Raw genomic sequence first — 21,755 nt, 5'->3', positions numbered from 1 at the left:
GTCGATTTCTCTCACCTCTGACCTGCGGGGAGGGGGCCGGGAAGTCTGACTCTTTGAAAACATGGCACAAGCCTTAACTGTGTTTGAAAGGGAGGAGCAGTTACTGACGGTTTGAGCCATTCTTCGAACAATTGATGCGAAAGAATAGACTCTTAATTCGCCAGGAAAATAATGGCCAATCTGCTCATCTCATTTGGGAAATGGGACATCCGTGCTATCTGTGTCACGGTGGGGCATGCCGGTTTGAGGAGGTGCGGGATGCGGGAAAGGCGGAACCAATAAAATGCAGGACTGACTGGGCTAAGGCTCAAGTGAGGGTGATTTAATGACAACAAAGGCTGGATTGAAAGAACCGAAAAATACAAAGTACAAACAAAAACGCTAAACTGAAGCTTACTGGGGGCAACAAGGAACGGGAGGCAGCACGGGAAGGATGGGATCAGGGCAGCGCGAGGCAAGACGGCGCGGGGAAGACGTACAAAGACCCGACAAGGGATGAGGCAAAACACTGGGGCTTAAATACTAACAGAACTAATGAAGACGCAAGACACCTGGGAACAAAAAAGGGCGGGGAAACTGACTGGAGGACACACACGGGCGACAGGTGAGGTTAATTTACAGTAATGACACGCGGGGGGAAACACAGAGAACCTATAACTTAAACTAAACAACCCAAAACCCTCAACAAAACACAGACAGATCATGACAATCTGCTGGCGCATGTGTGTCAGTCAACTTGTCTTCAAGGTTGAAAGTGTAGCAGCAGATGCTTCGCCACCCACTCTCCTTGAAGAACACCATTGTCCCACATGTTTAAAATGGCACTTTGATGTTTCGTGTCTTACAAGGTGTGGCACAGAAAGAACATATATATTATATATATATATATATATATAATGTTAGGAAAAGAACAACGTTTACATGTGAAAGACCTGTTGAAAAACTTTCACGGTTGATCAAAGTGCCAAATAAAGAGAGAAAAAAAAAAGCAATATTGAAGTGTGTTAAATGTGCCAAGAAACATACAGGAATGCATTGAATTAAAAAGAGCACAGTGAAAAGACAATCACATTCGGAGTGCTACCAAATACAAGAAGAAAGCATTCGGATTTTTTTAGCAATAGCAAAAAAAGACATCAAGAAAACAGAAGAAATGTTCTGAAAGCATTTGGAAGGTGGACATTTGCCTTCTTCCCTTTCCTCATAAAAGCTCAAGATAATCAAGTTGCAACATACAAATGGCTTCTACAGTCCGCATAATGTCAAATTTGTGGTTTTACCTTGCTTCATGCATGCCTAAGTTGGGAAAGAAGTGAGTTTAAATAATGAGGCGCATGGGACCGCCTCTCGAGTGGGCTAATCAGTGTTCCCGTGTGTCGCTTGGGCCGCCAACTTACGCCGCGTTACCATGACAATGTGCCGTGCCCACACAAACTTGTGTCAACAAGACTCTTGTAAAAGTACTTGCGATCTGTACACGATGTCACTTCCTGTCTGGGGGATGCCCTCATGTCCAGTCAGACTAACTATAAGCTCACTTGCAACACCCTCCTCCACTTATCATCATCATATGGAATACCTTGATCCCTTGCTACTTTGGGCCTCGCCTATTGTGCCCTCAGTGCATCGCGGAAAAAACAAAATAAAATTAAAGCTACATCGAAAGATGCGCTATCAAGGTTTCCTGCATGCCAGACAGACGAGGTACCTAAATGCAGTTGCCACGGACACTCCTCAGATGTCCAACTACTGCAGTACACATATTTACTTCAATTTTAAATTATTAAACCTTATACAGTAACTGTACAGAAAATGTAAGTTTAAGTGGCTGTAGTTTCATGGAAAGCCACGGTTAGATTAGCAGCGCCTGGAAGTCTAATTGAAGTGAAGCCTGTAGCAAACATGATAACAATCACAGTTTACACTTGAAATTCCTATTTATTACAAACAAACTCTTGGTAAGAGATTTCCAACGGTTGGGTGAATCCTCTTTCCTCCTGCCAACAGCGTTTGTGTTTTCTAATTGAGACTGGTGCTGCTCCCTTGGTCAACATAACAAGCATAAGTTGGGGCAGGAACTAATCACGTGTCTTCTAGAAGTGTCTATTTTCCTCTTGAACTCATGTTTAAGTGTCCTGCAAGACACATGACCTTCAACCAATGAGGGCAGGAGTTGTAATCTACAGTACTCCCACTCCAACTCCCGCCTCTTAGGTAGACCAAGGGAGCAGCAGCAATATCATGTTTGCTACAGGTTTCACTTTAATTAGACTTCTGGGCATTGCGAATATAACCGCGGCTCTCTGTGAAATGACAGCAAAGTGGATGTGATAACAAAACAGTTACTGTATAAGGTTTATTAATTTAACGTTTATCACTTATCAAAGTGGATGTGATAACAAAACAGTTACTGTATAAGGTTTATTAATTTAACGTTTATCACTTATCCGGGGGGGGGGGTTACCGCGAAAAACGAGACATCACTGTAATAGCACTTCGCTTCATATCCATACACTATGCACCGTCCTATTTTGGCTGCACGAGACAGAAAATAACGTCACTGAGAAATGGACATCTTCAAGTTAGCTGTTCTTAGAAGCTGTCAATGCAAGATGGCTCCACCGCCATCCGGGTTATGACGTCCGACCATGGCTGCATGTGACCCAATTATTGCCGCCGTGTGAATTTATCCGCTTAGATGTTGGGTCTAAGACTTAAGTATTCCGGCTCAACTTAAGTATTCCGGCTCAGGCTCGTCATTGCTTCGCATCCGTCTTGTCCACACTGTGCTTCTGGACCCAGTGGCACTCAGGTCAGGAGAACTCATCTCATCTACATTTTTTTCTTCTTTTTTTTAAAATCTAGAACAGGGGTGTCCAAACTTTTTGCAAAGGGGGCCAGATTTGGTGTGTTAAAAATGTAGGTGAGGCCAACCTTGGCGGGCGTTCTTTACATATAACAGCAAATAATTTAAATACATTTCAGCGAGCCGTTCTGTGTTTCACATTTGCTTTTTTATTTTAATTTCAGCTATCTTAAGCATGTGTTTTGGTTAATTTGAAACAGGCATACCAACATTGAATTGACATAAAACATTGAAATTGAATATTCACTTCAATTTTTTTTAAAAACTTTAACTTTTTTTGTAACAGTTGAACAGAGGTAATTGTACTCTTGGGTGCAAATTACATTTGAAACAAAAAATATTTCACCATGGCTGTTTAATATTTATAAAAAGTGTAAACACAATAACAGAGAAATGAACAAGTAATAGTCATATCAACAAGTGCAGGGCTCATTTAAAATATGACAATAGTAACAATAAATGTTGATTGGATTTTTAAATGGTTATTATTCTGGAGTGAAAAGTTAAAAAAAAAAAACGTTTTCAGACTGATCGTAAATGAAAAATGACTGGTTCCCCATGAGTGTGATGGGTGAAACTGATATCTGGAGTGCAGGACAAAGTCCAGGTGTGGCTCTATGGCAGTAGTATGGATGCGCAAGATGTCTTGTGAGAGTCCAATAGCTGTGTCCTCACACGGCTCTTATTTAAGATCATAGCCGAGAATGTCTTCTCACACAAATACGTCGACCCGAACAAGCTTAGCATTTTCTTACCAAATGCTCGAATCTCTCGGACTTGTCCTTATCCAGCTGTCGGTAAAAGTTGTAAAATATTGCTGCTGTGAGATTAAACTAGCTTCAAGATGTTTCAGTTTCTCGCTGCGTTCATTACTTGTGATCTTGCCATATACGTCAGCATGTTTTGTTTGGTAATGTCGCTTCACAATGAACTCTTTATAAACAGCCACTGTCTCTTTACAAATGAAGCAGACACAGTTGTTTGGTATTTCAGTGAAGAAATAGTCCAATTTCCACTCATTCTTGAACCGTCGGCCCTCGCAGTCAACGTTCCTCCTTTTGTTGATTGTCGCCGTTTTAGAAAGCTAGGGGCTCATACAGTCAATTACTCATATACGAATTTGCTGTTCCTAATTGAGCCTATAGATGGCAGCAATTAGTACACGCACGTAACAGCACCGCTGCCCAATGTATTCATTCTCCATGCGGGCCAGACGTTATTGATTTTATGACAGAGGCTGCGGGCGGGATGGAAAGTGACCACGGGCCGTATTTGGCCCCCGGGCCGGAATTTTGGACACACCTGCTTTTGGACACGCCTGACTTTGGACATGGCTGATCTAGAACAAAGCATGCTCATTGCCATTGTAGTCATTGCGATAGGCCATTAGCATTAGCATGCTGGTAAAACTTCTCTTCAAACCTGAATTTATCCGAAGGTGTTTGTCAGTCCAGACAATCACAAACTATCTAAAGTGTGTCTGACTTAATCCAAATGAAAGAAAATGCTTCAGCTCCAAATACTGAGTGGCTACACAAAAAACAAATGGAAAAAAAAAATTCTTGCCTATTTTCGTGATCTTTAGATTGTTCCCAAGTGTTACTTTATCTTGTACTTTGGACGCACGACAGTCGTAAAACGTCATTTTTCCGTGTGGCTAAAGCATAAAGTGGCGTAAATAGGAGCTGTCAAACTAATTCAAAAGTAAAAAGGAGAGTAGAAAACCAAATGTGATTATTAGCATCGCAGACATACCTATTGGATGTGGGGATCAGCCGGCTTATTTATGAACAGATGGAATGGGAAGTGTGACTGACTCAGCGGCAAAATCCTTAGGCACGGTGCTTAGTCATGCCTTTTTCTTCTTCATATGCCTTGCCATTGTAAAGGCTATGCACAGCACAGTTTCCCATCTTCTTTTCATGCTGATTACAACAAAAAGAAGAGTGTGATGCAATGTTAAGGTTTTTTGGCTTTACCCAAAAGGAGATTGGAGGATTCCGCCTGCACAATGTCCGTTTAGGGTCAGAGGAGGAGAAGACACATCGAGATGGTGCATAGAGAGCCCTCGCTTGATCGACCAATTTAACGTAATATTTGCGGACCAAGCTTTGATCACGTTATCAAATCTCAGTCAACTTGTGAGAGGTGGCATGGATAAAGAGGATTAATAAAAAGGGGCCTGCCACTAATCAGATGGGATAGCACCCTCAATCTTTCCGGATGTCTTCTGCTCCTCCCTCTACTGCATTTCTTCATCCACTCACTGAGACATGCGCACACTCCTTTTATATGCTCATTTTCATTAGTTTTTTGGGGGCTGACATTCTTACAGCTGTTCATTTGAGTTTATTTATCCACTCGCTTGCTCGCTCCTTCATGCATGCATTTGCTTGTTCGTTCAAGCAATGCTCCATAAAAAGAAAGGGTGCTCCATTTCTCTTGTTTGGACAACTTGAAACAACAGCGATGATGAGATACCCCCCACCACCCACCCACCCATTGTGTCAATGTTGGCCTTTCAGAGTAAAAGTCCGCAAGATGATGAGCTGGCTGCTCCAGATCATTCCTCGCCCCCCTGAGACTACCCAGCAGAACGAACTCGATGGTCCTGTTTCCCTGTGCTCACTTACGGTCAGACATATTGTTTGTGTGTGTGTGTGTGTGTGTGTGTGTGTGTGTGTGTGTGTGTGTGTGTGCGCGCGCGCGCGCGCGCGCGTGTGTGTGTGTGTGTGTGTGCGTGTGTGTGGGTGTGTGTGTGCGTGCGTGCACGCGTGCGTGGGACCAAAGTGGGCGTGTGGGATTGTGCAAACATCGACTAGTTCTTTTCGTTTCTTCAGAGAGCAAAACTGCTACTGAGGGAATGCCAGTCAGTTGCGGAAGTACACTAAGCATCACGGAAGTAGCATACACCGGAAATAACCAAACATTCCTAAAGATAAAATTAACATTCAAACTATAACTAAGATACAAACTAATAACATGTACATTTATAATTTTGTTACGTGTGTGTGTGTTTGTGGGTTTCATTTCCCTTTGTTCTACATAACTTTTTTCAGGAGAAGCTGAGGGTCACCCAGGATGAGTTGGAACGCAAAGCAGCATTATCAGATTTAGCGTTTATGTGCTTGAGCTGTTGTGTCTGTTTTTACAATGTTTTTATTTTTCTGTACAGCACTTTGGTCAGCTGTGTTTGTTTTAAAGTGCTTAACAAATAAAGTTGGATTGGATTGGATTGGATTGGACAGCAGGTCTCAGTCAACCTCATGCTTAGTTTTACTTTGAAGGAGAGGAAGGAGCAAACGATTACTTCCTGTGGCAGCAGGGAGGGCCCGATGCACCGGAAAAGTCAAGGTGCAGACAAAGTGAACCTCCCTTCGCCCATCCTAAATAAGGAAGCCAGCTCAGAGGTTTGCCTTCCCACAATGCACTTGACTCTGGCCGTGCTGTGCCGTCAGATCATGTGATTCATGCGCATGCGTGTTTTTCAGAATGCCACGGTGGAAAGTGAGACTCCACCTTCCCGTTACTGCTTCGATTTAGTCTGTGAGGCTTTTGCCTTTCACACTTTTCCTCCCTCAGTCAAGGAGGCGGAGCCGGCGCCGCAAGACAGCAAAGGCAGCAAGTCCCTCCCGCCGGGGTGAGTCTCTTGCGCAAAGGGCGTAACCCTGACAACGGGGGCCGCCAAGAGGCTCCTCCGCCGCCTGCTGGGCCAACGGTGGCATCCGCTCTTTGCCGTTGCAGCGTTATGGGATGGCTTGCGGGCAGTCTAGGGCGTATGTTGCCCCGGCCGACATCCCAGCAGGTGAGGTTTGGTGGGGCACTTGCCTCATAGCAATGCGTGCAATTGAACCTACGTGTTGTTTGAACATGCTGTCGGGACATCACTTTCAAAACGAGTTCAACTCATCCCCACGCACCCAACCCGGTGTAACATAACAAGCACAGTGGGCCCCCAGTTTACAAGACTAATCCGTTCCGTGGTTGGGATTGTAACGTAAATTTAGCGTATGGTGGGCAATCCAAACCAATTTGAATTAGCTAATGCGTGTAAAACCCCAGGTACAAACATCAAAATTACATATACATATTAAAAATTGGTATCAAAATAGTGCAGGGAGTTCTACTTATATATAATATACATGCATACAATTATACAATATCATACATAAATAATATATAAAGCAGGGTTTTTCAACCTTTTTCGAGCCAAGGCACATTTCCTCCATTGAAAACCACCAGCTGAAAATGTGGAAACAAAAACGCTTACATTAACAATGTAACAATGTATATGAACATATTGTTCATATAAGCTTTTTTTAAACATTGAGGAATGACGTTATAAGATCTTGGATAGGAATCAAATAAGCGCAAAGACAAAAGTATTTTATAATGTTTCATATTTATCTTTCATATCTCTGCTTGGATGAACACAGAGCTGATATCCTGGCAGGAATCAATGAAAGACACACACAAAGCTCTTCCTCCACAGCTCTCAGTCTTTCTCTGTTTTTGGTTTTTCCAGCGGTCAGGCTTGAAAAGCTCACCTTACACAGATATGCTGTGGAAAATGGGAGCAATATCAAAATAGCTTTGTTGGCCAGCATGGAGAACTCCTTGGCAGTGTAGGGTTAGGGTTAACCAAAAACTGTCCAAACATAGATCAGCAAAGCTTAGCTTGAGACCTCGGTCTTGTCTCAGTTCAGCTGATGCTGAGCTGAATGGGTCCCTAACCCAGTCAAGGTGCTCCATGGAGGCTGAAGAGAAATAAAATGACATTTTCTCCTCAAGAGTTTTCAAATGTTTAAGTATTATCTCACTCAGTGCAGCAGTATAACATCTTGCCATTTATCGGTGAGTGGGAACATTTCAAGAATGCCACTTTCCACATGTTGCTGCCAGAGGTGCACCTTTGAACGGCATCCATTTATTTTATCTGTGCTTGTGAGCAGGTTTTCATTTTGGCCTTGCATTGTGTTCAGTTCATTCACATGATGAAAAATATCTGCCAAGAATGCCAGCCTTGCACAGTACTCATCAGTGCCAGGAGCTTTGCGTAATCGGACCCCTCATTTGTCAGAAACACTTTAAGTTCCTCTCTCAGCTCATTCACACGGGCCAGCATCTTGCCGCGCGACAACCATCGGACCTATGTATGAAACAGCAAGGTTTTACGCTGTGCTCCCATTTCCTCGTACAAAGCCGCAAATATGTGACTTTTCACGCGTCTTGACTTCACAAAGTTTACCATACGCACAACATCATCCAACACATCAATGAGGTCTGCTGGTACTGACTTGGCTACAAGGACTTCACGGTGTAAAAAACAGTGCGTTATGATCATGTCTGGGTTTTCTCCTTCACTCATGAATGTCCACTTATATCATGATACTCATCAAGTTGCAAGGCAAGTTTATTACTGATACGGATCTTGTCCAAGACCACACTTTTGGTGTCTGCAGACATCTCATTAATACATACAGTACGTCTGGAGATTGTGTTACCTGAGAGAGGGATTTTGGCTATTTCTTTAGCCGCTTTGGGTCCCAACATCTGATGGCTTTTCAATGGCTTTTCACCACTTACCAAGCACAACAGAGTCGGTGCCGTTGCATCTCTGATAAAAGTAAATCCAAATGAAAGATAGCTTTTGTTATATTGTGTTGGGTTTGAAGGGCTCAATACCCCACAAATGACCCAAGGAGAAGGGGAAAATAATAACTCAGGAGTCAGAGATTTAGTTTTACCACTGCAGTGGGGAGAGCTCAAAGGAGAGCATGACCGTGTGTCAGCCTCGTTGCAAAGTCTCTCTCCTCGAGCTCTCGGGCTGCAGTCTTTTATTGAAAAGTTGTTGCTGAGTCGTGGTGGGTCTCATGATTCAATCTGTGGCATCACATGACTATTGAGCAAATGGCAGGCTCCAGTCGCCCTTTGAACATTGTTTACAACTCACACATCCCAATGTCTATGCATAGACAATAGGGAGCCGGCACAGCTCCTGGAGCAGCTGGAGCACATGAAACAATGCCGCTGCATCAGTGCAAAAGCCAGTTTATCATTAACTTATCTTACAATTGCCTCATGCCAGAAACTTTGCTCGACGTCACCTCTTCACTTTCTTTTGACCTCCATTCATACTCAGGCCTTCATCTGGGTCCGGGTTTTGTCCAGGGTCCAGTTCAGAATCAGCTTTTTTCTTCTTCAAAAACTTATCCATCACTTTCAATGTCGTCCTGCTAGCCACAATCCACACACCTGACGCTGCATCCTTGCGTCATTAATTCGCTTGTCTCCAGGAGCAAGGCAATTATCTACCTGCTGTTGCCACCTACTGGTATGGAAGAGTCCTACATCGTTACTCCGCCAGGTGCTAGACTACACAGACCCACAAATCGGATAATTTCCCACGGCATACCTGACAATATCTTGCGGCACACCACTGTGCCTTAGCACACTGGATGAAAAACACTGATATAAAGGATTTATTTACGTTTGAGCGACTTAAGGCCATATTCCATATTGAGGGTAGCCATTCCTAGGCTAGGCTAGCTTAGCTGTCTTCGTATTTCTTGATTATCCCCAGCTTCGTATAAAGCATCTTCTTACTTCTCTAACATCACAGGCAATCTTTGGACCCATGGCTAACCTATTCAAATTTGAATTAAGCACTAAAATGCACTTTAAATACGTTTTTGCAAGCACTCACAGGAGAACAAAGCTTTAACGTTCCGCTATTTTGGAATGAGTGAAGCTGAATAATAGCAGACCAGTATCTTAGTGTTTCCTGGACGCCGACCAATAGTAGACCAGCATCTTAGGGAGTCGTGAAGGCGACCAATAGCAAACCAGCATTGTAGTGACATAATCAGTCACGCATGTATAGACATATGAGCTCGGAGTGACTCGGAAAGTCACGCACACTGATCCCTATGTTTGAGATATCGTAAGGCGAAAAAAAATGGCGTAAAGAGGGGACAACCTCAAGACCTTGCTTTTTACTTGTATTGTATGTGACAGATGATGTATGAAATGTAAGATTTGTTTTATGCTACCGTTATTTCCAATGTTAAGAAAAGCGATGCTTAAATAGACAGCAGATCCATCCATCCATCCATTATTCTCCGCGAGTCCGGGGTTATCTCCCGCCACTTCATCCAGCTCCCCTGGGGGGGATCCCCAGGTGTTCCTAGGCCAGCCGAGAGACATCGTCCCTCCAGTGAGTTCTGGGTCATCCCCAGGGCCTTCACCCAGTGGGACATGCCCGGAACACCTCACCAGAGAGGCGTCCGGGAGGTATCCTAACCAGATGCCTTAACCAGCTCAACTGGCTCCTCTCAATGCGGAGGAGCAGCATGTCGACAATGAGTCCCTCCCGGATGACCGAACTTCTCACCGTATCTCTAAGGGAGAGCCCGGACACTCTGCTGAGGAAACTCATTTTGGACGCTTGTAGCCGGGATCTTGTTCTTTTGGTCATGACCCACAGCTCGTGACCAGTGGTAGTTGAAACTCCTTTAACCAGGGACTCTGACAGACATTCCCAGCAGACCCTTACAATAAGTTTGGGCCTTCCAGGTCTGACCGGCATTCTCCCCCACCATTGGAGCCAGCACACCACCAGGTGTTGATCAGTCGACAGCTCCGCCCCTCTCTTCACCAGAGTATCCAAAACATGCGGCCGCTAATCTGATGACACAACCACAAAGTAGATCATCGAATTGCGGCCTAGGATGTCCTGGTGCACATATGGACATCCCTATGATTGAACATGGTGTTTGTTATTGAGAATCCATGACGAGCACAGAAGTCTAATACCAAAACACCGCTAGAGTTCAGATCAGGGGAGCCGTTCCTCCCAATCACATCCCTCCAGGTCTCACTGTCGTTGCCCACGTGAGCATTGAAGTCCCCCAGCAGAACGAGTCTCAAGAGGGAGCGCTCTCCATCACATCATTCAAGGACTCCAAAAGGGGTCAGTACTGAGCTGTTGTTTGGTGCATAAGCACATGCTTCTCTCACAGCTGTGGAGAAGCCACAACCCTTGGAGCACCAAACAACAGTCAGGACCCGTCCCTCCACCTGAAGGCGGAGAGAGGCTACACTCTCGTCCACTGGAGTTAACACCAATGTACAGGTGCTGAGCTGGGGGGCAATAAGAATGCCCAGACCTGCTCTGCGCCTCTCACCGCTGGCAACTCCAGAGTGGAAGAGAGTCCACCCCCTCACAAGAGGACTGGTACCAGAGTGTGGAGACGAGTCCAACTATATCGAGTCACAACTTCTCTGCCTCGCACACTAGCTCAGGCTCCTTCTCCGCCAGAGTGGTGACATTCCATGTCCCAAGAGCTAGCTTCTGTAGATTGGTCTCCGCCTATGGCTACTGCCCAATTCACTTTGCACCCAAACCCTATGGCTCCTCCCACAGATGGTGAGTCCATGGGAAGGGGGACCCGCGTTTTCCTTCCGGCCAAGCCCCATGGGTGCAGGCTCGGCCATCAGGCGCTCGCCAACGAATCCCACCTCCAGGCCTGGCTCCAGAGGGGTACCCAGGTGACCCGCTTCTGGGCAAGGGAAAGTTATTTCCAATTATTTTCCTTGTACTAAGGGCTATGTGAGCCATACTTAGTCTGGTCTCTCACCTAGTACCTATTTGCCATGGGTGACACGCAAAACCCTCCACCATAGTAAGGTGACCGCTCATGAAGGGGTGACGGGGTAGACTACAGAACTTGGAGTTTAATTAAAAACTTTTTGAAGCACTCCATGGACATGACTCCTAATTGCGTTTTAAGCCCGTCTACTTTGAATGATTGAAGTTAATACTGTAAAGCTAAGCTTTTGTTTTTTGCTTGAGGCCAAGCTGTAGAAAGTACTGAATAATTGTATTTTTTCAGGGTAGGATGATGGAGGTTTAATTTTTGGGAGGGGGGGCATAAATGACGGAGTGAACAGTGGACCAAGGAGCGATGGGTGATGGACGGATGTTATTGGGCGCTTTCGCCTTCCTCCACACCAAATTAATTCTTGATTCACGCTGATATTCAGTGGCCGCAAATATTTTCACAGCTGGTATTGAGTTTGTTTCCTTAATGGCTGCTTTAACACCATCCGGTGGATATTGGCCCCTGTAAAAAACCTTTTAGCAGGGTTCAAAGTGAGACAAAAAAGTAGCGGCTTACGGTTTCAAATTTAAAGTAATTACCATCGGCAATAATTGGCCTCCCAGATGTCAGGAAATTGGTTGTCATGAAATTAAAATACCTGTCAGGTTGAACCAAAAAAATTAATAACATCAATCAAAGCAGAAAAACTAAGTTCATTCAATGTTTTATTTTTTTTTCCCAGCATACAAAAATAATTTCCAAGCCGCCGATGAACGACTCTGCATCTTCGTTGAAGCAGAAAGTAGACAGTGATGTTCAGGAGAGTAAGTGGATTATGAAACTAGTGTTCTTCTTTCTTGGATAAGCTCACACATACTAGCAACTTGTAGCTTCTGCATCACAGACACCAAAGAGCTTTCACTTAGCATCAATCGGTAGTTGCAAGTAGAGTTGTGGATGATTTAGCAAGACGTCAAGGCAAAAGGCATTGGTACGGCTCCTTTGTCAGACAGGCCACAAAGTACATTTAGCGGCTAACGGGCACAGTTAGCGACTAAGTGGGCAACATTGAGTAATTAGAAGCTAATATGCACAGCCATGGTTAGCTTTGACGAAGGCTCTGCATCAGCAACAAATGCTAAAAAGGGGAGCATGTTGTGTCTTCGCATTCAGGTGAACACAAATGAAGTTAATGTTGTCATGCAGAAGCAGACCTGATGAAAATCTCACGTTCCCTCCTAATTGCATTGAAACATTACTTTTCTAGGAGTCAAAAGTGCTCAATACCATCAGGACACATCCTGCTAAAAGAGACAAAATGCTTTGTCCTTAAACGATGTTCTATCAAGGCCCGTGGGCTTGCGTGCTTGAACCCTGGAGCCAACGGCAGGTGTCCATGCCCTCCAACATGGTTGGTTTTCTCATTTTGCCCCGAGTCGGGTCACCTCGTTGTCCATCAATGCGGGACACTGGGATCCCAATCCCCACGGCCAGAAGTGAGCGTCCTCCTGCGAGAGTCGGCCTCTCTCACACATGCTTCTCTCACAGCTGTGGAGAAGACGAGCAAGCCACAACCCTTGGAGCAAGACTTTCAGCTGGTGGCACAAGACCCCAACGAAAAGCGGCGGGACGACCGGGTGAGCTGCCGTCGGCTCACATTCGCACCGCTGGATGTTATCTGGGCAGAACGGTCGCAATGGTCTCCATATCCCGAGATATAGGATATGGATAGGCTATAAGATACCTCCATATCTTGTCTTGCGTTTCAAATGGTCTCGTGGCTCGATTAGTCATCGGCGTGTCGCTTAGTTGGGCCGCTGCGAGGTGATCTCCGCCTGCTGGCCACAGTACAGTATACTTGCGACCCCCCCATGTGACCACTTTTAAATGACCAATTTAAATTGAAACAAATAACAAATGAACGAGCTACATTGTTCTCGTTCCCCCCTGAATGTGAACCATGGCAGCAGGAACTCCCGCAGGGCTTGCATCTCTCGTTTTCTCAATGGAATGTGCACAGAATGACGAACGCTACCGTCAGTGTTAATAGGAATGTAAATGTTGGATGTACGGGAGTGTATGCTGTGCGTACTTGTGCTAATGTGGGAAAGACCGGACCAGCAGGAAAAAGAGCAAGTGAGCAAGTGGCACCTTCCTCTGAAGCTTTTCCAACGATGTTACTAGACGTCAGATGCCAATACAGGGGCGGTAGATTTCCATAGCTTGAGGATGCTACCGCCCAGCCCCCGCCGCACGCTGCATTGCAGGTTGAAGAGGAGCGTGGGATTCCCATGATGGAGAACACCAAGAAGGATGGCAGCCTGTCGCTTCTCGCTCACATGGAGGACAGGTCGGTTTCCGAGCACTTTTGCCTCCGCGTTTTTTCCGGGACCTGAACCTTGTGCCCATCGAGCAGACTACGGCAGCAGCGTCTGGAGGCTGCCCGCGCAGTGGAGGATGAGGCCAGGAGAGCGGCACGGGAGGCAGTCCGACAACTTGAGGAGGAACATTTGGCCTCCTTGCTCATCCGACCTCTCCCCGAGCCTGGCCAGCAGTGAGTGGCCTCTCCGCCGCTTCATCGACCATGTGGCCAGTGTCCTCAAGCCCAGTGGGGCTAAGGTTCTTTTTGTTTTCTGGTCCTAACAGGCTGGCAAACATCCTGGAGGAGGAAGACGAGGGCGAGCCTAAGTGAGTCCGCTTCCCGTCCGAATAGGTGGACTCGGGGACTAGATGCCTCTCAGATTTACATCTGATGCAAAGCCTTGCCGCAGTGCTACCTTGACTCACCGCTGGCACTGGACAAATACTCAAACGTGTGCCCGCTTTCCACTCGCAAAGTCAAGGTAGCACTGTAAGAAGGAGAGGGAGGAAGGAAGGGTGGGGCGGATCTTAAAAAGACTACCTGAATGGAGAAGCCTCCTTCCATAGATGGGGCGGTAAACAGTTAAAAGATAGGCTGTCAAATTCCACTCGCAAAGTCAAGGTAGCACTGTAAGAAGGAGAGGGAGGAAGGAAGGGTGGGGCGGAACTTAAAAAGACTACCTCATTGTCACGATGCTCAGCAGGGGCTTGCCGGCATGTGGCGCTCAAAGCTCAGCTGGGCTACAGGAAGTCGGCACCTTCTCGGAGAGTTCCGCTGCCCAACAAGACCATGGGGTAAAGTAGCCCTCATGAATCCCGATTGGTCATTTGCTCTCTCACGTCCTCCGCACAGACTGATATGAAGTACCTTGTCCTTTCAGAGGGAAACCAGCGCACAAGTTGCGGGTAAAGGTGACAACAATCAGGGCATCAGGGCACGCTTCCGCTTTCAGGTTCCTGTGTCTCTGTAGGTTTCTGTAGAAGCCTTCCGGCCAGCCCTGCCTCTCCTCAGCCTTCCTGCTCGTGGCCCTTCCCAAGTGCCGGAGGTTGTCCAGCCAGCTACACGTCTTGTCCCCGATTCTAAGTTTGAAGTGTTTGACTTGATTCACTGGAGTTATGGGCCGCACTCGGCCCACTTTCAACTCCACTGGGCCTAATGGGTCAGTGGCTTCGGGGCCCAATTTATTTTTTGCAAATTAGAACTTGGGGAAAATGTTCATCTTTCGGCTTGTAATTCAAACCACGAAAGCTGTTTGAAATTTTCAGACAAAATCAGTTGTACTTTGACACGTTCTGCAACTGACATCAGATCAGGAAGTTGCCCACGTGTAAATGGCAAACCCACGCAAAATGGGAGGACAAAACACACGCGAGTCAAACGATGCCCGGCTAGGTTCTTTTACAACCATGCAAATTTGTTAACCTTTAGACCATGTTTGGCATGAGCAAGGCCGAGGCGCTTCATGCGTCTGAACGCGTTAAATAAGTTGCAAGGCCATGTAACAGTCGGCACATCAATGAGGACGGCGTTGCCTCAGACAAGCTCACTGAGCAGAAGCCTAAAGTCGTCAGTCCTGCTCAAATGGCCCGTATGGGCTGGTTTCCTCTCAACCTACCTTAATCCAAACCCTAACCCGGAAGCGAAGGCAACGTCGCACCCACCTTGACAACAAAGTGGCTGTTCTCTGGTCTCGCTGATGCCGTTGTGTACCACCAGGTCTACGGCTGGAAACGGGAACTAGTGTAACCCTCCCTAAGATTATTGCCCCGCCGTTCTGGGCCCCCCCATTGGATGGCGGTGACCCCGCTCTGTCAAAGCTCAGGTGACATTCTGCGCCTGCTGTCTCTTACATAAGTCCTTGTGAAAAGTTCCATTAGGAAGACCTCGGGAGTTATCATGGCGGATGTGCTACAGATGTCCACAACGTGCGCTGAGCAGCAGCAGCATAAACCAAACCACAATATAGAGAGTATGCAGTCTTCATCCACAGAAACACACTTGAAACGCTGACATTGGGTCACATCTTGTACATGCCAATTGGTACTGAAGGCTTGTGATAAAGGTGCACTTTCATTCCAACAGGAATGTCATTTTTGCTGCTCACCGATAACTACGATGGCCTTGTGAGCGGATTTGGCCTGGAAACGGTCACGTCCAGGAGCAAGTAAACTGCCTTAAAAAAAAAAAAATAGCTGATTTGGTGTTTTGGCATCCTAAGGTGGCAAACAGTCAACCTTGATGAAAATCTGCAACATTGTACTGTTTTTCCATTTTGGGAGATTACGTATGGTCATCTCAAGCTGTTTAGTCAAGTAGATCAGCTTCTCTTCACACTCACAAAAAACAAAACAAAACAAAAAAACAGCCTCTGAACACATATAATGTCATCCTATCAAATAAAAATAGGAACAATGGTTCGCAGGGCTGCCTATATCACACCAGAACAAGAAAAGTCATCATTGACCCACGATATCATATAAACCTGTGTGTGTGTGTGTGTGTGTGTGTGTGTGTGTGTGTGTGTGGGGGGGGGGGGGGGGGGGGGGGGTCTTGGCCCAGTGGGAGCGCAGATCTCTTTGCTGACCACGACGATTTGTTGAGCGGAGGACTCGAGTCCTGGTCCGGTCAGGGCAACCTGCTGTTAGCGGAGTGAGTAGAAGCTTCATGCAGGAGGTCCACCACTCCGTCAGCCACCCCTCACCTGAAGTGGGATCTATGTCGTTTGCCAGTGTCCGCCCAGCTTCGGCAGCTAGTGTCGGAAGCGTGGCGGTCCAGGACCGCCTAAGCCAGTTGGCCCAGCTGTTCAAAGGTCGGATGGAACGCTACAAAGACCGACTGGTGGATCAGGATGAGTCGGAGCATGAAAGTCCCACCACCTGTAAGTGTGGGGCTGCTTTGACCTTGGCTGTTGCTGTATACTCACAACAAAATGACCCATGGACTATTGACCTTTGACTTTGTCATGTCACTTCAGCTCCCAACAAAGCTCCACCTTCCCCACCCCCACCTGGAGAAGACAAGACAGACGTCCCCACCACAGGAATAGAAGAAGATGAGGAGACCGTGCTACTCTTTCATCTTCTGGGACATCCTGTTAAACTTCCTAGCGTGCCTAAATGGTTCCGAGCCATTGCGCGCTTCCGCTTTCCTTCCAGCATCGACCCGTTTACCGGTTTGTATAAAGCTAACAGCCCATTAAGCAGATAGTGAGATAACTAGAGCAGACCATGGGAATGACCGTAGCACTCCTGGCATGAACTCAATCACTGCCGAAACTGACACTACGTACAGTAGCTGCCTGTCAACAGCAGTGAATAAGTAAAAAAATTGCAGGCGACGACAAAAGCTGGCAAAGTGATGTGGGCCCCAATCCCCTGGTGACGCGGTGTCTGTGTGGCCTCGCAGACCTTGTCTACGTGCTGTGGCTATTCTTGGTGGTCGCAGCTTGGAACTGGAATGTTTGGCTGATCCCCGTCCGCTGGGCCTTTCCGTACCAGACCCCGGAGAACCTCCGCATGTGGCTCCTGCTCGACTACACCTGCGACCTCATTTACGTCGCAGACATCCTGGTCTTCCAGCCCCGCCTACAGTTTGTCCGCGGGGGAGACATCGTGGTCGGTGAACCACAGCGCTTGTTGAGAGCGGGTCTTGTTGTCTTATCGCTCCTTATTGCCACATTCCCTTTCAGTGTGATAAAAAAGCCATGCGAGAAAACTACATGACCACCAAGAGGTTCAAGGTATGTTGTACAGCTATCCCTGTCACCAGTAAGGCACAACTGGAGCAATTATTTGACAGTTACCAACGCTTTATCAAGCTAGGTCAAGTAAGGCGGCACTGTCATGATGGAGCTGGTCACTCTAGGTCCTAGAGGGACCAGCTCCGTCATGAGACAGCTCCTAGAGTCTAGGAGCAGTCTTAGGAGACATTTAAAGAATTTTTGCAGACAAACCCAACCCACTCCAGGCCCCAGTCTAGAAGTGTGGTGGAAACAACCGAGACACACTCAGACTGGTTTGGGACCAATCATGTGTACACCTAGAGACGGGAGCGCCCAGTCTCAAGGTGACCGTTGTGCCCTCCTCTCCAGATGGACCTCATCAGTCTGCTTCCCATGGAGATGTTCTATTACTGGACAGGAGTCACGTCTCTGCTAAGATTCCCTCGCCTGTTCAAGGTTTGATATGCTTCTTTTTTTTTTTTCCACCCGAGGTTTTCATGCCGTCCAGCAAATGGTGATTCATGCGAGGTGTGTGTTCCTAGTACCATGTGTTCTTCGAGTTCAATGACAGAATGGAAGCGGTGATGAAGAAAGCCTACATCTACAGGTAAGCTAAGTGATTTTGGTGTCAAGGCTCAGACTGAAATGGGGCTGGCATCAGGGTGATCCGGACCTCCACCTACCTGCTGTACTCTCTGCACATCAACGCGTGCCTCTTCTACTGGGGCTCTGACTACCAAGGCTTAGCTTCCACCAAATGGGTCTATGACGGCAAGGGCAATGCGTAAGGAGATATGCTAGTCTTACCTGTTGGCATATAATTTGACCTTCCCTTTGTGTTGACTTACACATGCTGTTAGCATGTAAGCCTGACCTCCCCTGGTGCGCAGTTACATCCGCTGTTACTACTTCGCGGTGAAGACCTTGATCACCATCGGCGGCCTTCCAGACCCTACCACAGTCTTTGAGATCTGCTTCCAACTCATCAACTATTTTGTGGGCGTCTTTGCTTTCTCCATCATGATCGGACAAGTGGGTCCAAGCCGAGCATCTGGGTCTAACACTCGCAGACCCTGACCCTGAGCCCGCGCCCTGTCTTCCAGATGAGGGATGTGGTGGGGGCGGCCACGGCCGGAGAAAACTACTACCGCTCCTGCGTCGACGGCACTGCCAAATACTTGAACTCCTACGACATTCCCAAGGCCGTCCGTAACCGCATCAAGACCTGGTATGACTACACATGGAAGAGCCAAGGCATGCTGGGTAATTGAGCATCGCTGTGCGCTTGTCGCATTTGGGGTGTCGTGTTGTGCGTGTCTCACATGGTGCACGCCTTGTCTCCGTAGACGAGCAAGAGTTGCTGTTGCAGCTCCCTGCCAAAATGAGACTGGACATGGCTGTGGATGTCAACTACTCCATTGTCAGCCAGGTGGCGCTCTTCCAGGTCACCTCTCGCATCAGGCGCACACTTACTAACGATCGGCAAGCTATTGGTCTGATATGCATGATTGTGCGTATGTGTGTGTGTCAGGGTTGTGATCGTCAGATGGTGTTTGACATGCTGATGAGACTCAAATCCGTTGTCTATCTGCCAGGAGACTTTGTGTGCAAGAAGGTCCGTGTCCGCGGGTGCTACATGGTGTGTTGGAGCTTTTCTGGGCCTTAATATGTCTGTGTGTGTGTGAGAGATGCAGGGTGAGATCGGCAGGGAAATGTACATCATCAAGCAGGGTGAGGTCCAAGTGGTGGGCGGTCCAGACCTTCAGACGGTTTTTGTTACCATCAGAGCAGGCTCGGTGTTTGGTGAGATCAGGTCAGTCGTCACGACAACCGCACCGGTGATCCACTCCACACAAACGTTTCCACCAGGCAAAAGGAAGAAGACGTGGGCTGAATGTCACTTGTTTAAAAATGACATCCTGGCACTTCTGTTGGCATGACGGACAGATTCATCAATGGTGTAACGATTTGGTCCATCCATCCATTAGCTACCGCTTTATCCGGGGTCAGGTCGCGGGGGCAGCAGCTTGAGCAGGGAAACCCAGACTTCCCTCTCCCCAGTCACTCGTCCGGCTCCTACGGGAGGATCCACAGGCATCCCCAGGCCAGCCGAGAGACATAGTCTCTACAGAAGAAGACGTCCACGCCTCGTAGAAAGCGGATGCAAATGGGATGGTGGTGGAGATGCCAACCTTGTTTCCTTTAATTGGTCAGCTTGTTGGCGGGGGGCGGAGGGAACCGGCGCACCGCCAATGTGAAGGCGCATGGATTCGCCAACCTGTTCATCCTGGACAAAAAGGACCTGGCAGAAATCTTGGTCCACTATCCAGAGTCACAGAAACTTCTCCGCAAGAAGGCCAAGTAAGTAAGTGGACGAGCCAGCCCTCCGGGATGTTTTGAAAGACTTATACTGTCCTTCAGGACCATGCTAACTAAGGACAAGAAGGCGCAGGAGACAGGAGGAGGCAAAGAAGGCACCCAGGTCATTCCGGTCCGACCCCATACGCCCAAATTGTTCAAGGCGACCATGAAGGTGACGCAGCAGGCGGGAATAGCAGGAACTTTGGCCAAACTCAAGAAAAGCTACGACCAGCCTCAGGACCAGGTGGGACTTGCTGCCGGTTGGTCAACACACCAACTTGCTTGCGAGCTAGATGGTCAGCTGGCTGGAAATCCACGCACGGTTTTGTACATGGAGCCCCGTTGTTTTTGGCCTTTGCAGGCTCCGCCCTCTCCCCACACTGTCTACGCGCCCTCAGGCGGCTCACCACTCGTCACCATGACATCGCGAATGGAAGGGGAGGAGCTGCTCTTGGTTGAGGCGGCCATCGCCGAAGACCAGGAAGTTGGGGCAGCAGAGAAGAAGAAGATGAAGACTGGAGAGGACGGCTCTAAGTAAGCGGTTCTCAAAGCTCCGCTTGTTTTTTTTTTTTGCTACGACCGACCACTGTGGGGCGCGCTCTCACCGAGCTTGTGAGGTAACACTTAGTGAGGGAACACTTGTCATGATTCTCTGGATTTTGTCACATAAATGTTATCCTTTCCCTTGTGGTTTGTGGTTGTTTTAGTGATGCTGATGTTGACGTGGAGCTGCAAATGAAATGCTCATGAAATAAATCGCTTGGATGACTGGAGTGATTAAGTTCTTGCCTTGCAGGGCATTTATGGTGTGGCGACGTCTTTTCAGCGCGCTGAGAGTACTGTATATCTAACTACATTGACGCTATCCCAACGCTCTAGGCTAGTTATCATGCCGCCTTTACCCGTGTGTGGAAATGATGGGGTTGAAATGATGAAGAGCAAGCTCCTGTCTGGGTAAGTTCAAATATAGTTCCTGACAAATTGGATAGGCAGCAGACGGACTCGGGATGGGCAAGCCCCGCTCGCTCGATATCCTCCCAAGTCCAGGCATATCGCAGATGTGTTCCGAGCCGTTGGTACAATGGGCAGACTTTTCAAACGGAGTCTTGACAATACTCCCCCAAAACAGTCTAACTTCCTTGCCAAAATTTCCGAAGCCATCTTAAAATGCAGAAAAAGTGCAGGAACTTGCCCTTCAATTGTTTAAAAAAAAAACAAGGAATTCAGGCTTTCATTGTAAGCTTAGAGTACCGAAGAAAGCAATGAAGGGTTTAGCCCTTTCTTAAATATTTAACAAAACCTTACCTACCAACACTACCAATTTATGCGGTAGACTGCCGTTTTTTAACTTTTGAAAACACCTACGCTTAAAAAAAAAAAAAATCTACCGTTTTTGAAAAAAAAAAATTGCCTCGAGACTAGTAATTTTAGGTTACCTCAACTTCAAACAAGACTTGTGCTGTATTAAACCACTTTAACAATAGAGTTCGATCACTTCCTATTTGGTAAAAGTTGACCTTCTATTTCCGATTTGCAACAACCACAGCTGATACACAGTAAAGTAGTGTTGGCGCAGATTGCACAATAAGTGAAAATAATGGAGTGAAACAAGTAACACATTTTTTGGGTAAGGACAGAATGTCTCTTAGAGCTGATGGCAGCTCTGATGAAGAAGACAAGTTTTTTTCCCATTTTATTCTCACACGCCGATACGGATATAGGACATCTCACAACATCCTTTATTGATATGCTTGTGATGAACTGTGCCACAGGAGAAAATACAGCTGGATCCATACTGAATTCCCTATCACAAGTGGGATTAAAAATAGAACAGTGCATCAC

The 21,755-nt window shown here is 47.0% G+C and overlaps 1 protein-coding gene across 1 annotated transcript; it reads left to right on the top strand.

The window, feature by feature from the left end:
- Window positions 1-2,731: 2,731 nt before the first annotated feature.
- LOC148425218 (cyclic nucleotide-gated channel beta-3-like) lies at window positions 2,732-20,686 on the top strand. The gene is made up of 29 exons (XM_088412448.1): window positions 2,732-2,812; window positions 5,392-5,500; window positions 6,154-6,276; window positions 6,358-6,506; window positions 6,611-6,671; window positions 12,212-12,293; window positions 13,018-13,106; window positions 13,737-13,819; window positions 13,886-14,023; window positions 14,116-14,157; window positions 14,535-14,625; window positions 14,712-14,736; window positions 15,548-15,653; window positions 16,391-16,480; window positions 16,561-16,709; window positions 16,806-17,003; window positions 17,237-17,445; window positions 17,520-17,570; window positions 17,922-18,008; window positions 18,095-18,159; window positions 18,214-18,336; window positions 18,443-18,584; window positions 18,656-18,815; window positions 18,899-18,996; window positions 19,084-19,167; window positions 19,241-19,365; window positions 19,767-19,913; window positions 19,974-20,157; window positions 20,275-20,686. The coding sequence occupies exons 2-29, from the start codon at window positions 5,408-5,410 to the stop codon at window positions 20,449-20,451; spliced, it is 3,171 nt and encodes a 1,056-aa protein (XP_088268574.1). The 5' UTR covers window positions 2,732-2,812; window positions 5,392-5,407; the 3' UTR covers window positions 20,452-20,686.
- Window positions 20,687-21,755: the final 1,069 nt, after the last annotated feature.

The sequence above is a fragment of the Hippichthys cyanospilos genome, chromosome 4, assembly GCF_059441005.1.
Source record: "Hippichthys cyanospilos isolate Australia breed blue-spotted pipefish chromosome 4, RoL_Hcya_1.0, whole genome shotgun sequence".
NCBI classification, from domain to species: Eukaryota; Metazoa; Chordata; class Actinopteri; order Syngnathiformes; family Syngnathidae; genus Hippichthys; species Hippichthys cyanospilos.
Note: the sequence above shows the minus strand (reverse complement) of the source record. Positions and strands in the feature narration are given on the sequence as shown.

Coding starts and splice junctions, on each gene's coding strand:
- LOC148425218 (XM_088412448.1), top strand. CDS start 5,408: ATGATGAGCTGGCTGCTCCAGATCATTCCTCGCCCCCCTGAGACTACC. Junction 18,009..18,094: donor GATTCCCTCGCCTGTTCAAG/GTTTGATATGCT, acceptor GTGTGTTCCTAG/TACCATGTGTTCTTCGAGTT. Junction 19,366..19,766: donor TCGGTGTTTGGTGAGATCAG/GTCAGTCGTCAC, acceptor TTAATTGGTCAG/CTTGTTGGCGGGGGGCGGAG.